This window comes from Podarcis filfolensis, assembly GCF_964270895.1.
Source record: "Podarcis filfolensis genome assembly, chromosome: 6".
Lineage (NCBI taxonomy): Eukaryota > Metazoa > Chordata > Lepidosauria > Squamata > Lacertidae > Podarcis > Podarcis filfolensis.
This window is the reverse complement of record NC_139609.1, coordinates 44,816,477-44,828,786: the sequence shown is the minus strand read 5'-3', so window position 1 is coordinate 44,828,786 and position 12,310 is coordinate 44,816,477. Positions and strand designations below refer to the sequence as shown.

Sequence of the window (12,310 nt, the reverse complement as noted above, 5' to 3'; positions counted from 1 at the left end):
GGTGCAGATGAAATGCCAGAAGGTTACAGCTGTAACGTATTTTTTATGAAGCATATACAACTTTATATATTTCCAGAACCTGGTCTCTATCTTGATCTGAAAACACATTGGTATTAATTTGGTAACCTCATGCAGGGATGGAGTCTACATGCTACACTACATAAAAGGCTTCTTTTGAGTTAAAAACAACATATATTTGGATCTTAAGAGAATGTATTGTGTTAATTTCAATTCCATAACTAATGGCCTTCTGTACAATCCATCCAACTATACTCATCTTCATTGGAGCCTTTGCACCATAGCCTAGCAAGTTTCTTCCAAAGGCAAGGATGCAATATCCTGCTTCTCTGTAACAGACTGGGAGTGGTGCACATAAATCTAATGGTTATTCATGCATGTATGTTTTCTCCATGCAACAAAGAGATCAACAAGTTGTTGTTGCTGTTAAAATTAATGGCCACAAAGTGGCAAAACAGTTTACTGAACGGCAAAGAGGGGAGCTAATAAAGAGTTCCTTTACTCAAATTGTACAGCAGAGGAATGCATGGTCACCAATACATCGGCATAAGAATTAAAACAGTTCTGCCAGTCATCACTAACTGCATCAGAAAACCACCCAGAGCATTCCTCTAGCATCCAAACAACAACATACTAGCTAGACAGACAGCAACGCCACTGGTGATCCACAACAATTTCTTACAAACTTGCTACCTGTTGAAAGAATTGCATTTTTCCAGATATGACATACTGCAAATCTGAGTGCAAGGAAACAGTGATTTCTCCACAACAGGATATAATTATGAAGAAAAATATATGGACTGTGAACAAAAATGAGAAATCAATACATATTTACTGTACAATAAGAATTTATTTGTGAGGGAAAGCTTTTAATCAGTTTTCAAGACTCCAGTTTTAGGACTTTTCCATTCTAGATTTTGATTTTTCATTTATCTAAATACTGACCCTAAACTGATCTATTTTAGAGCAGGCATTCCTTGCTGCATTGCATGATGCTCTCCTATACGTACAGAAAAGAACACAAGGAGTAGAATACTAGCTGGCATTCATTGGTGAATGGTTTAGAAGCACTGCAACATACACCAAGGCTGGAGCAGCTTCAACAGTTCACAATGAGTTGTAAGCCAATGCCACCCCTTTCCTGATGACCCCTGCAATTGAGGGGCTATCGAGTAGGAACCCAGGACTGAGGTCACTGCTCAATTGGAGTTAGATGTAGCACCACAACAGTTTCTGAAATGTACTCTTGCTTAATTCATTGACTAAAGATTCTGCACATACAATCATTTCAAGAGCAGAACAGGCTATCCTTCAGCAGTACAAGAATTCTGCGTATTAATTCGATGAAATGAGCCTAGGGAGTATGACTGGCATGCAATGTTATTTGGAGTAATTTAAATAAAAAACCAAGCCAGATCAAAGGAGGAAAGTTGTGCACCTTTAACATTCATAAACCTATAGGTCATCAATCACAACTTTCCTTTTCTAGATGTGGAGGCCTTAATGTCCTTTTGATACATATTTCAAAGCACCTAACAGGGTATCATCTCAAAGAGTATATATGTTTAAATATAGATTTTCCTTGTTTAGTAGACATATTAAGCATTACAAACAGCTCTTGCACTATCTGAATACAGGCTGTGTGAAGAGACAATCACCTTTCATCCCTTCCCATTTTTCTTCATTTCTTGCTATTAGGAAACCATTCACAAGTGCAACCCTGAACAATGTTATGCAGTAATTATGACTACATGACAAAGAGATGTGAACAATTACTGAGGCTGTTTTGAAACCCTATACTAATAAAGTCATTAGATGCTGCCCTTGCCATGATCCTTCTAAAAGCTTCTGAAGTTACAAGAACACACAGCATTGTTTGTAGGGACAATTGCTGCTGGCAGAATGCAAACCTTGAGTTTAACCATGCTTCAAATTGATCTTGACATTCTGTTAAGACCACCACTAAAATCAAAAGCAAAGGAGAAAAGGAGAAAATGAGCGGGTGGGATATAATCAAGAAACAGGAGGGTTCCCTCCTCAACTTCTCTCCTCTGCTTCTTCTACAAAACAAGCCACAGAAAAAATGACAAGCTTGCCTGGTACTAAATCTTTATTTCTTAAAACATTAATTAGACTCCTGACCCGGGCACCTTTAAGCACCTTTGATAATTATGTTGTTGTAAGTAAATTGAACTGTGTTTAAATTATTATAGACAAAATAGAAGCAATTTTTGACAAACTTAGACAAAAGTCTAAGAATGGACTGCTATCTAAACAGCAACAGATCCAATTCTTTTGCAAGTTACCGCTTGCTGAATTTTATTTCATTCCATGAGAAGCCATCAGAACTGAAGGCAAGTGAGTGATGCTTAAACTGGCTGCTGTATTTTTCATGTCTTCCAACTAAATCACAAAGTGACTTTGATTTAGAACATGTATTTGACTTAAAATGGTTCTCTCCCACTTTCTCTACTGACTTAAAAACATGGCACAGACCAGACTAAAAGGGCATCTGTCATCACTTGCATGTGCACGGAGACCAATGCATACAAAAGCAGTAAACCTACTGGTTTTCATTCAGATGAACTAGCAAAAAGGATGTATGATCTGTGAATTTGGCTAATTATTCGGTCATGGAAATAAGGAAACGTGTATGTCAATTACCCCTTTTTTAAGCTGAGACACTAAAGGAGAAAGAAACATTTTAAAATTAAGACTAGCAAGCACCGGTCAAGGAAAAGAGGATTTGAAATATTGTACTCAAGGGCTCGGGGCTAAACACAACAAACAGACATGTGTTTGGTCAATGAGTTTGATCCTGAATTGCTGATGAGTTATAACCATGTGCATAGAAATTGATATGATTCTTCAGTAGCTGCTATTATTTAACTTGCATTTTATTTAACTTGATAAATTAATTGTGGCTTTGTTGGTTTTTTATGGTTTATGTCAACCACTTTGGGTGCAAGAATAATAAACTTTATTTGCTGCCAACAATAATAAGGCCATCAGGTAAGGATGAGCATCAGTGCTCCAATGTGGACTTCCTGGCCCCACATAATCTCTTTCAATCCTCCATCATAGTGAGAGGAAGGTAAAATGCAATTTTAGGTCTGACTCCTTCTGCAGATAATAGCGGCTCTGAATAAAGGCTGCAGAGTGAGGAAATGGAGGGAGAAAGAACCAATAGGCTGCAGTAGTAATGCACCTGGTTTGGCAATCCAATTGTCCGCTGTTCAAATTGGACGATACTTTGTGGAAATATGCATACAATAGCTTGGATTCTAAGAAAAGTGAGCAGAAGGAAGTTCACAGAAGGAAAGGTCCCTTCCTCCCCTATCCCAGCAGCCACCTGTGCTGTCACCAGCTTCTCCAGAGGATCAGGCGCTCCTCCTGAACAACATGGAAAAAGGTATGGTGGGGGTTTCTGGAGGAGGGAGAACCCACCCAAAATCATGTCTGACCCTCCAGGTAGGAGGAACAATTTTTCTATGAATGTCTTTCCACCCACTTAAGAGTCCAAGACATTTGCTTTAATTTTCAATAAAATATCTAACCTTAATCTGTCCTCATAACACCAAAGTGACAGGTCCATATTAAGTTAACAGATATTTGTAGATACACATAACAAAGTCTATCAACAATCATAGCCAGGACTTTACTATCTTCCCAACACAATATATTAAAAATATAATTTAATATTACCCAATCTGTTAGATTTATATTGAAGTAGCCTTCACAATTTTCATGTGATAGCACTATGGTCTCTAGTTAGCAATTCCTCACTATCCCTATGCTGCATGAATAACCCTGCAGCCTAAGAGTAACCTAAACTTATATGTATATATTAAGTATTAATTGTATTTTGACCTTCCCTATGCTCCACCTAGAATGGAAGCATGGCTGGGAGGGAGAAGAGAAGGCTCTCTCAGTAGCTGCACCCAATATCTTACCTCATGAAATGTGGCTGGCACCCTCTGTCATTGTTTTTCACTGGTTGTTGAAGACTTTTTTTCTGGCAGGTTTTTCTTTTATGAGGTAGACAATGTTGTAATGATTTTTAAAAAACTGCTGATGTCATCTCTTTTGAAAAGTTTTTTTGCTCGTTTTATTAAATCGCAATCTTTATAGGCTGTAAGACACCCTGAGCAGAGTGTATTTATACAAGAAGGGTGGTTATAAATGCTCTAATGAAATAAAATTAAATAAAAAATAGTTTGTTTATATATAGCCATTTGAAAACTGCTATACAATAATTCCTTTGTCATAAACTGATAGCAAAACCCAAAAGTGTAAGCTTAAGCATCTTATTGTATTTCACAATCAGGTTCTAGATGCGTTGAGAATAGCTATAAAGCCTTAAACAAGCCTTTTATTAAGTGTTTCTAAAAGTGTCATAAGGAGTTAATAGGACACAGCTGTACAGACTCTTTCTAATAAGCAGCTTCTGTCGCTTTGGTCACCACAGGTGTCTCTGTAACCTGCAAACTCTTATAACTAGTGTATCAAAGTTGTGCTACTTAATAGACTTCTTTAGTAAAACACAACAAAGCAATGACATGCCTGTTGATTGTCAGTCATAAAAAACCTCCCTCAAACACAGATTTTCAAAAGAAACTACACTGCAATTTTTTGTCATTGTAAAATAAAAGAAACTAGAGAATTAAACAGAGACTAGAACAATATAACAGCAGGCAGTCGACTGAACTTAGCCACTGCAGATGGTTTAGAAATAGTGTTTCCTTCGACACCAAGTTGTGGGATAAAAGGAAAGGAGGGAACTCCCTACCCCCAGTGAATGGCAGCATGTAAGATTTAGCCCAATCTCTTGTCCACATATTTTGCCGTGTTAAAAAGCATAGTTACTTCATTCATATCTGTGTTAGAAAGTACTTTTTATCCCTCTTTTCAATAGTAATTAAAACAATTAAAAGCATGGGTCAACACTGTGAGCTAATCTAAATTAAATTAAGATTATGGTAAATGCATCCAAGTAGTCTGTGGAGTATTATGCAAGAACATTGCATGTTTCAGTCTTAATTTGAAAAGTTAACTGCAATTAATTCATTTGTAAGTTACCGGGCGGCATGGTGGAGGAATGCACATGTCAGTGAACTAGTCCGATAGGAACACAAAACCATGTGATTTCTTAAGTGCTCTGTTTATATTAAGTAACAATTATCAATAGCAACATGGAATGAGACCATCCTTGAAGTTAATAAAAAGGAGATCAGCTACTACAATTTTAAGATCCTTCCATCATAAAAATATATAGACATAGGCTCATTGGTACATACAATATTTCTAAAGACCATCATGATGAATGACATAACCCACACATTCCACCAGTTACAGAAAGAACTTTGGTAAGGAACTATTGCCAGCAGACAATTAAGTGCAATCTGAAGCCCAACAACTATACAGTGGTACCTCGCAAGACGAATGCCTCGTAAGACGAAAAACTCGCAAGACGAAAGAGTTTTTCGTTTTTTGAGTTGCTTTGCAGGACGAATTTCCCTATGGGCTTGCTTCGCAAGACGAAAACATCTTGCGAGTTTGTTTCCTTTTTCTTAAAACCGTTAATACCCAGGGAATCCGTGCTTCGCAAGACGAAAAATTTGCAAGATGAAAAAACTCGCAGAACGAATTAATTTCGTCTTGCGAGGCACCACTGTATCACCATATGGGAAAACTTCTGCCTTTATTTATCACAATTAGGCTGCATTTGACGAAAGTCAATTGGATCAGATTAAATCCAGTGTAGCAATTCTGGATGTTTTTCATATTACAAAACTTTCCCACATGAGCTCAACACAGAGGCCCTTCAAACTAAACTTCCTGTGGTGTATTAAAAAACTATTAATAACAAAGAGACAGACGGGAAATGGGTGTTTGTAGACGGTTCTGTAGACACTTACATATCTATGCAATGCAATAGATTCTATACAGTTCATCAGGATGTGGGAACAGGTTGCAACTTGCTTACACCCTACAGGTCTATCCCACTGCTTTATTCTATCCCATAACAGAAAGTTCTCTCCTTTCTAAAGTCCCCATCCCAGACACAACAAATCACTGCATCAATCTGCAGGAGGTTTGTTACACTTCCTTCTTATACCACCCTTGAACTCATACTCCAAGTCTGAATCTTTATACAGCCAAACTGGCACCACCACACACAAAGGGGAAGTATCATCAGGTGTGGAGAGAACCCAATCGTTTCCACCCAAAATAAAAAATCTTTAGGAAAACACAACCCTGAGGAAGAAACCCCAAAACAGGTAAAAGAGGACTTGGTATGTGTTAATCGGCACAGAATGCTGATTTAGTATTGGGGGCTAATAGACAGAAAATCAAGTGGAGGAAAAAGAATAAGACACGAGTATGTGCTGGAAGAAGGCATGACTGGTAGGCTAGAAATCTGAACTGAAGAAGGCCACACTGGCCCAGTTCACATTACATATTAAGCCATAGCTAAAATAAACTATGAAATAAACAATTTGAATGAGCAGCATGCTAGTGCATGCTTTTCAAAAGTGGATGCATTTCAAAAGTCCACATTATGTTCCAGCTATGCTGGTGAGGAAACAAGTCAGATTCTGGCTTCTCATTAAGTGTGCCTGCACTCATGGTTGTTTCTCTCCAAGATTTGTTCTTGGCTTAATACTCATGGATTGTTTAGGTGAAATAATCTACATATTTTTCCACACAGGGAACAGCAAGCTAGTTAGTTTCCTTCCTGGCATGGAAGCAGCAGGAATGGAAGAAGAGTGAAGAATGGGCATTTGAGCAGTGTGTACCAGCAAGCTCATTCACATTGAACTATAGTTTATTTTAACTACGGTTTAATATGATGTGTGAATCAGATCACCGCAACTCTTTGTTGAAGGTTCCACTTGCTGATAATATGCTTTCCAGGTCTTCACCGAGTGATGGTGACTCTACATTTAAAATCATCCAAGGCACCAGAAAAGGATGCAGTCATAATGCCTCTCACTCAGATATTTCACTGGTTCTCTTGCTCACTCTCCTCATTCGCCTACTAACCCTGGCAGACAGGAGGAAGAGAATGGCCCAGGAGACTAGTGAATGAACTGAGTGGGGAAGGGTGTGTTGGATACACAGTGGCTGCATCCTGAGAACATTACCCTGTGAAAAGTAAATCACTGAACAATGTAAGATAAAGGCAGGGGGGGAGCAGTCCCAAAATCTATTATTTAAACAGACGACATACTATGTAACATATATTATAAAGATACACTGAGTTTCTTGAGTTCTTAAAACAGTTTAATATTCAACTCCAAATTATTTACCTTGCTCTGTTTGCTTCTTTTGTCATATCCCATGCCCAGGTTATGAAGTTCTGACTAAGGTAGGAGACAATAGATTCGGCACAAAGCATTTGAGAACAGAACACGTTGGTTAGCACACTTTCATCATGGTGGAGGTAGACAGCAAGCAGCTTTCTCTGAAAAACAGGGGGAAAGTGTTAGCATGATATTTTGATTTATTTGCCCACCACCACCACCACTTTCAGATATAAGTGAAATTTCTGTCTGAGCCCTAACCAAATATTTTGGAGGCATCCTATTGATATTGCTGGAACATCCTTTCAACAATCTCAGCACTCAGCACTCCGCTGCTGCTTCCACAGAAACAATTCTTTGTTTAATGGTATTTGGAGAGAAAGTGAATTACTCTATTCTTGCGATCAAGAACCCATGGCCAAAATGTTTATTAAAGAACATTTTTTTCTACAGAAATAATAATGTTGTGACTATTATATAAAAAGAAGAAAAGCCATTCTGTCATAATCACCAAAATTGAATTTAGAATTTAATCAGTTGCAAATACTTATTACTGTACAACCAATAGCTGATTTTAATGCAATGGCATTAGGATAGGAGGTTTACTATGCATTAGGGAGAGGGAGAATTAAACAAGGGATGTAGCACCACATTTCCTTTTGTGCACAGCAACACACACACACAAAAAATGGATCTAGGGAAATTGTGTATTCAAAACTTTCTCTGGATCTGGGGCAAAATCTCTCATTTACTTGGGTTGTAGTCCTATGCAAAAAGCATTCCTATTCAAACTAATCCCTGATTCCCAGGCCACATGGATAAAATTATATTGTGCATTGGGTAACATCCGTCTGTTCACAAAAGGGACAGAGACCCAACAAAAAGGGGTGAGGCGAGGCAAGGCAATTTCCCCTTCCCCAAGCAGCTCACAATGCTACCTTCCACACTGTTCTGCAGGGTACCCAACTCTGGAGCAGCATGGGGGCTATATGGGAAAATGGCCTCACCCACCACTAACCCCTCCACCCAAACTCCATTCATGGAAAGTCTCAATCTAACAGAGTATATTTATCTCATAACAACACTGATTTTTGTTTCAATTTCCTTTTTAAACTAACTAAATTGTTGAGTTCACAGTAAGTTTAATAATGTTACTCTAGCACACTATGCTATTGCTTTGTTTTACCCAACATCTCAGGGGAAATTGATAACTATCAAATCGTCTAGATTCTGAATACGTTTGAAAATACAGTAGCTGATATAAAAAGAAAACTCACCAAAAAATTTCTGATACCACACAACTCATAGCTTGGAAATGTTATATAAAATTTCGCAACATAAAATTTCATTCATTTACAATTTAGATAAACCTAAGTATTAATTTCACAGGTAGTTTCAAATCGTAATTTCATAGGTAGTTTTGTACTGCTGGCAGTTTCACAAGAAGCATTATTCCAGGAGGCTGCAGTGGCAAAGCCCACCATAGAAAGATGAGGTATAGTTCCGTTCCTAATAGTTCAGCTTCTGTAGACAGCAGACAAATTTAACTGAAACTTATTAAAATATTGTCCTGTAAATAAGCCCGAAAACATTACCAACCTGCAACTTTTTTCAACTAGCCTAAGAAAGTAGGAGCCTGGATTTCCATGGTGGAAATGTGGGCTTCATTTTCTAAGTGCCTTCTACCAAATGGACTGATGTGGGGAAGATGTTTTGTTGGCTCCAGAAGAAGTGAATCCCATTCATCTGCCACCAGCATGGGAACCAAGTGGGCTGGTGGAGCAGGGATGGCTTTGTCCACCAGTCTGCTCAATTTCCTTACAGCCTATGGCTCCCTGGCAAGCTGTTCCGACATACGGCTATTAAACTGCTTCTTCTTTAAGAGACACGAGTAATAATGAGCAAGCATCTTTCATGAAAACTATTGTCTTTTTATGATACATTCAAATCTGCTGCTCAAGGAATTGGCCAAGATGCAATTAACTCAAAACGTAATGTGGGTTCTGAAATTGTGTTTCTGGAACACATTTTAAAAACAGTTTACAATATGGCAAGAGGCAGGGGTTATAGGGAGTAAGAAATAGCACTGGGCATACCCAAAGTAACTCTTTGGATCAGAGCCAATGTATTTAACCAGCTAAAAATTGCCAGTTAAAAATAAATATGTTGAATGCATAGAAACATCTGTTCTAACAACATATTCATTTTAAATCAGCACATTTATAAAATACAGAGTTTGTGTAAGTCCTCAAAATCAATTTTAAAAGTATAAAACATTTCAACAGTAGACTTTGGAAAAGGGATTAGACATTTACATTAATGTTTGTCCGCTTTAATTTAAAAAGCGATTCAAAACCAAGTACACATGCACCAGAAAAGGCCACCAATAAGCCTAACATGCACAGTTCCATATAAGTGCAGCCAACAATGTTGACTGAAACTAAACTTGAAAATCCAGGGCACTAATGCACAATATCAGGCAATAAAACAGCATCTCAGTGGTGATATTTAATTTAAAAAAGAAGAAAGAGGCAGGAGAAGATCAGGCACTGTCTGTTTTGGAGGATCAGCCATTCTGCATTTCAAAGCGTGGATCTCTGCAATATCCAGGTTACTGTGCTAGAATCTCCACTATTATATAGCAGTTGTAAGAGAGGGAGGGCAAAGATGTGTTTACTCAGTGATTAGGGCCTTAGAATAAGCCGCTAGCTCCTAGAGAGACAGCTCACCACTTATTCATTTGGGCCAATTCACAAAGCCTAGAAAGATTAAACATCCATGCTGAGAAGACAAGCGAATGCAGACGGTGAAAAAGAAATAAAAATTCTTTAAAAACTCTTAGATGACTTCATTATTTTTTCCACAAGGAAACTTTAGGAAAGTGTTTAGTTAGAGAAAAACCCACATTGACCTCTCCCTAAACCCTTAATCTTTCCTTTGTGGTGGGACTGCTTTGTGGTAAGCGGATGGCTTTGCTCTCCTCTTTTCATTGGGAGCAGAGAAAAAAAGGCTCTTGAGAAACTCCTTTCGTCCCAAAGAAACAACCCCATGAAACTGTTAAATATAAGATTCCATGTGAATGAACTTTCCAAAATATGTACAGTTTAAAGCTAGGAGTTGAGGCCAAATACTAGAAAACAAGGCAGGTGCACACTTTAGCATATGTAAATTAGGAAATGGCCAAAAATATTTAATTCCCCCCATTTATCGATCGAAATGCCATTTGGATTTCAAATTCAGATCATTCAGTTTTGCCATTTCTGTCTGCAGTTGATTGGATTTGTAGCTGTTACATATTGGCACGAAGTAGAATCATATTCAATCTCTTGGCTAAAGATGCCTTGGATTAAAAAATATTTATACTAGAGTAGTAAAGATCCAAAAGTACTCAGGGAAGGAAATGACTACCAAATCTCAAAACTTCTAATTTAACCAACATTAATAACAATTTCATTTAAAATATACAGGCAACGTTTAGCAATAGTATGTGTAATGATTTGAGTCTGTGTTTTTCCTAATACCAAGAAACCTTGCAATTGCTACATTTCTACAAAAGAATCAATTAAAAACAAATCCACACAAACTGTTTTGGATGAAGCAGCAGCGAAATCGTAAAACACGAGAAGAAACCATCAATCAGAATGCTGAGTGGTCTTGAGGAGGTTAGCTTTTCAGTGACCAAACTCCTTAGCAAAGTTCCCGGGAATGTATTAAGATAATAGGAGCTTTGTCCCTTTAGATCTTCCTCTGTGAGGAAGTGAGGTAACAAGATTACTAAAAGGGCATTATCTGGAGAAAGTATTACTTGGAAGTGACACCACTATTTAATTCTGAGGAAGATTCTTCTTAAAAGCACCTGAGCTAGCCGCCAAAATCCAAATGGCTCACAATGTGATTTGGGGGCCTAGCTTTTGAAAATCCTACCTGAGGTGTTGGCTTGAGTGAGGGAGGCTTAAAACATGCCTAAATTCTCTTAAATTCTGTTTGGTTAATTTTGCTTTCTTTATTTATTAAAATTCTATTTAAGAGAAAAATTGAGAAATTACCATGGTTCAGTCATTAAATATCAGATATTAGTATCTGGCATGATCTCTTTCCCTAGTGCATTGTTTCCTTTGGCAGACTAGCCTCAGAAAAGCACTTAATTTTTCAACCCAACAATCCTAAAAGGCAGAATATGCCACCATTTGAAATATATAGGCAGGTATCCCTTAATTTTGAAATGCTAATTGCTTCTGAATGTAGGCGAAGCTTGTTAAGAATTATAAATTATTCTTAAATCCAGTTTAATTTTCTGATCTTGCATTTGCAGCTATCCCCCCCCTTCCATCAGTCTTAAGAAACCAAAGAATAAAGGGTATTAATAATAAGGTATTTAGTCATCAGCCCAAGAACAGACCAGAATGACAGATAATATCGGAACAGAATAACATAACAACTTTAATATCCACATTTTTCATTGTTTGTGGTCAAATCTCTTTTTAATTTTAAGTACAAAAGTATGTAAGACTTGTTTTATATTAAATAAAAAATATGTATGGGGTGTTCTGTTGCAGAATAACTATGTGGCCAATAAGGACTCTGTAGTTCTTAATTTGGTACCTTGTGCTAGAGAAAGGTAGCAACTGTGAGAAAGGTAGCTCTGCACATGCGAAGGGACAGCTGATTTGCTTGCATTATTGAAAGAAATGCGGAAGCTTGCTTACATATCACAAATGCACATGACAACGCGCATGGACTTCCAAATCAGAGACAAAAACCTAATTAATCAACACCAAATATTATTTTGTGCTAGGGATGTATGACCCTATTCAAAACAGGCTATTGACCAATTATCTGGACTCAAGACCCACCAACCCACAGGGCTTCAATCTTGCCAGTTTACTGGCCTTTATCTAGCCCATCATTGAGTCCTAGCATCAGCCCAAGCGCAGCCTCTTGATTTGGTTATTTCAGATAAAAAGAGCTGGGTATCAGCAGCATAC

At 37.7% G+C, this 12,310-nt stretch overlaps 1 protein-coding gene across 1 annotated transcript in view; it reads right to left on the bottom strand.

The window, feature by feature from the left end:
* FAF1 (Fas associated factor 1) overlaps positions 1-12,310 on the bottom strand; it is a 166,513-nt gene that overhangs the window by 44,066 nt on the left and 110,137 nt on the right. Inside the window, exon 13 of the mRNA XM_083619586.1 lies at positions 7,332-7,486. Coding sequence (XP_083475712.1) covers positions 7,332-7,486 — 155 coding nt within the window. The remainder of the gene's footprint in view (positions 1-7,331; positions 7,487-12,310) is intronic.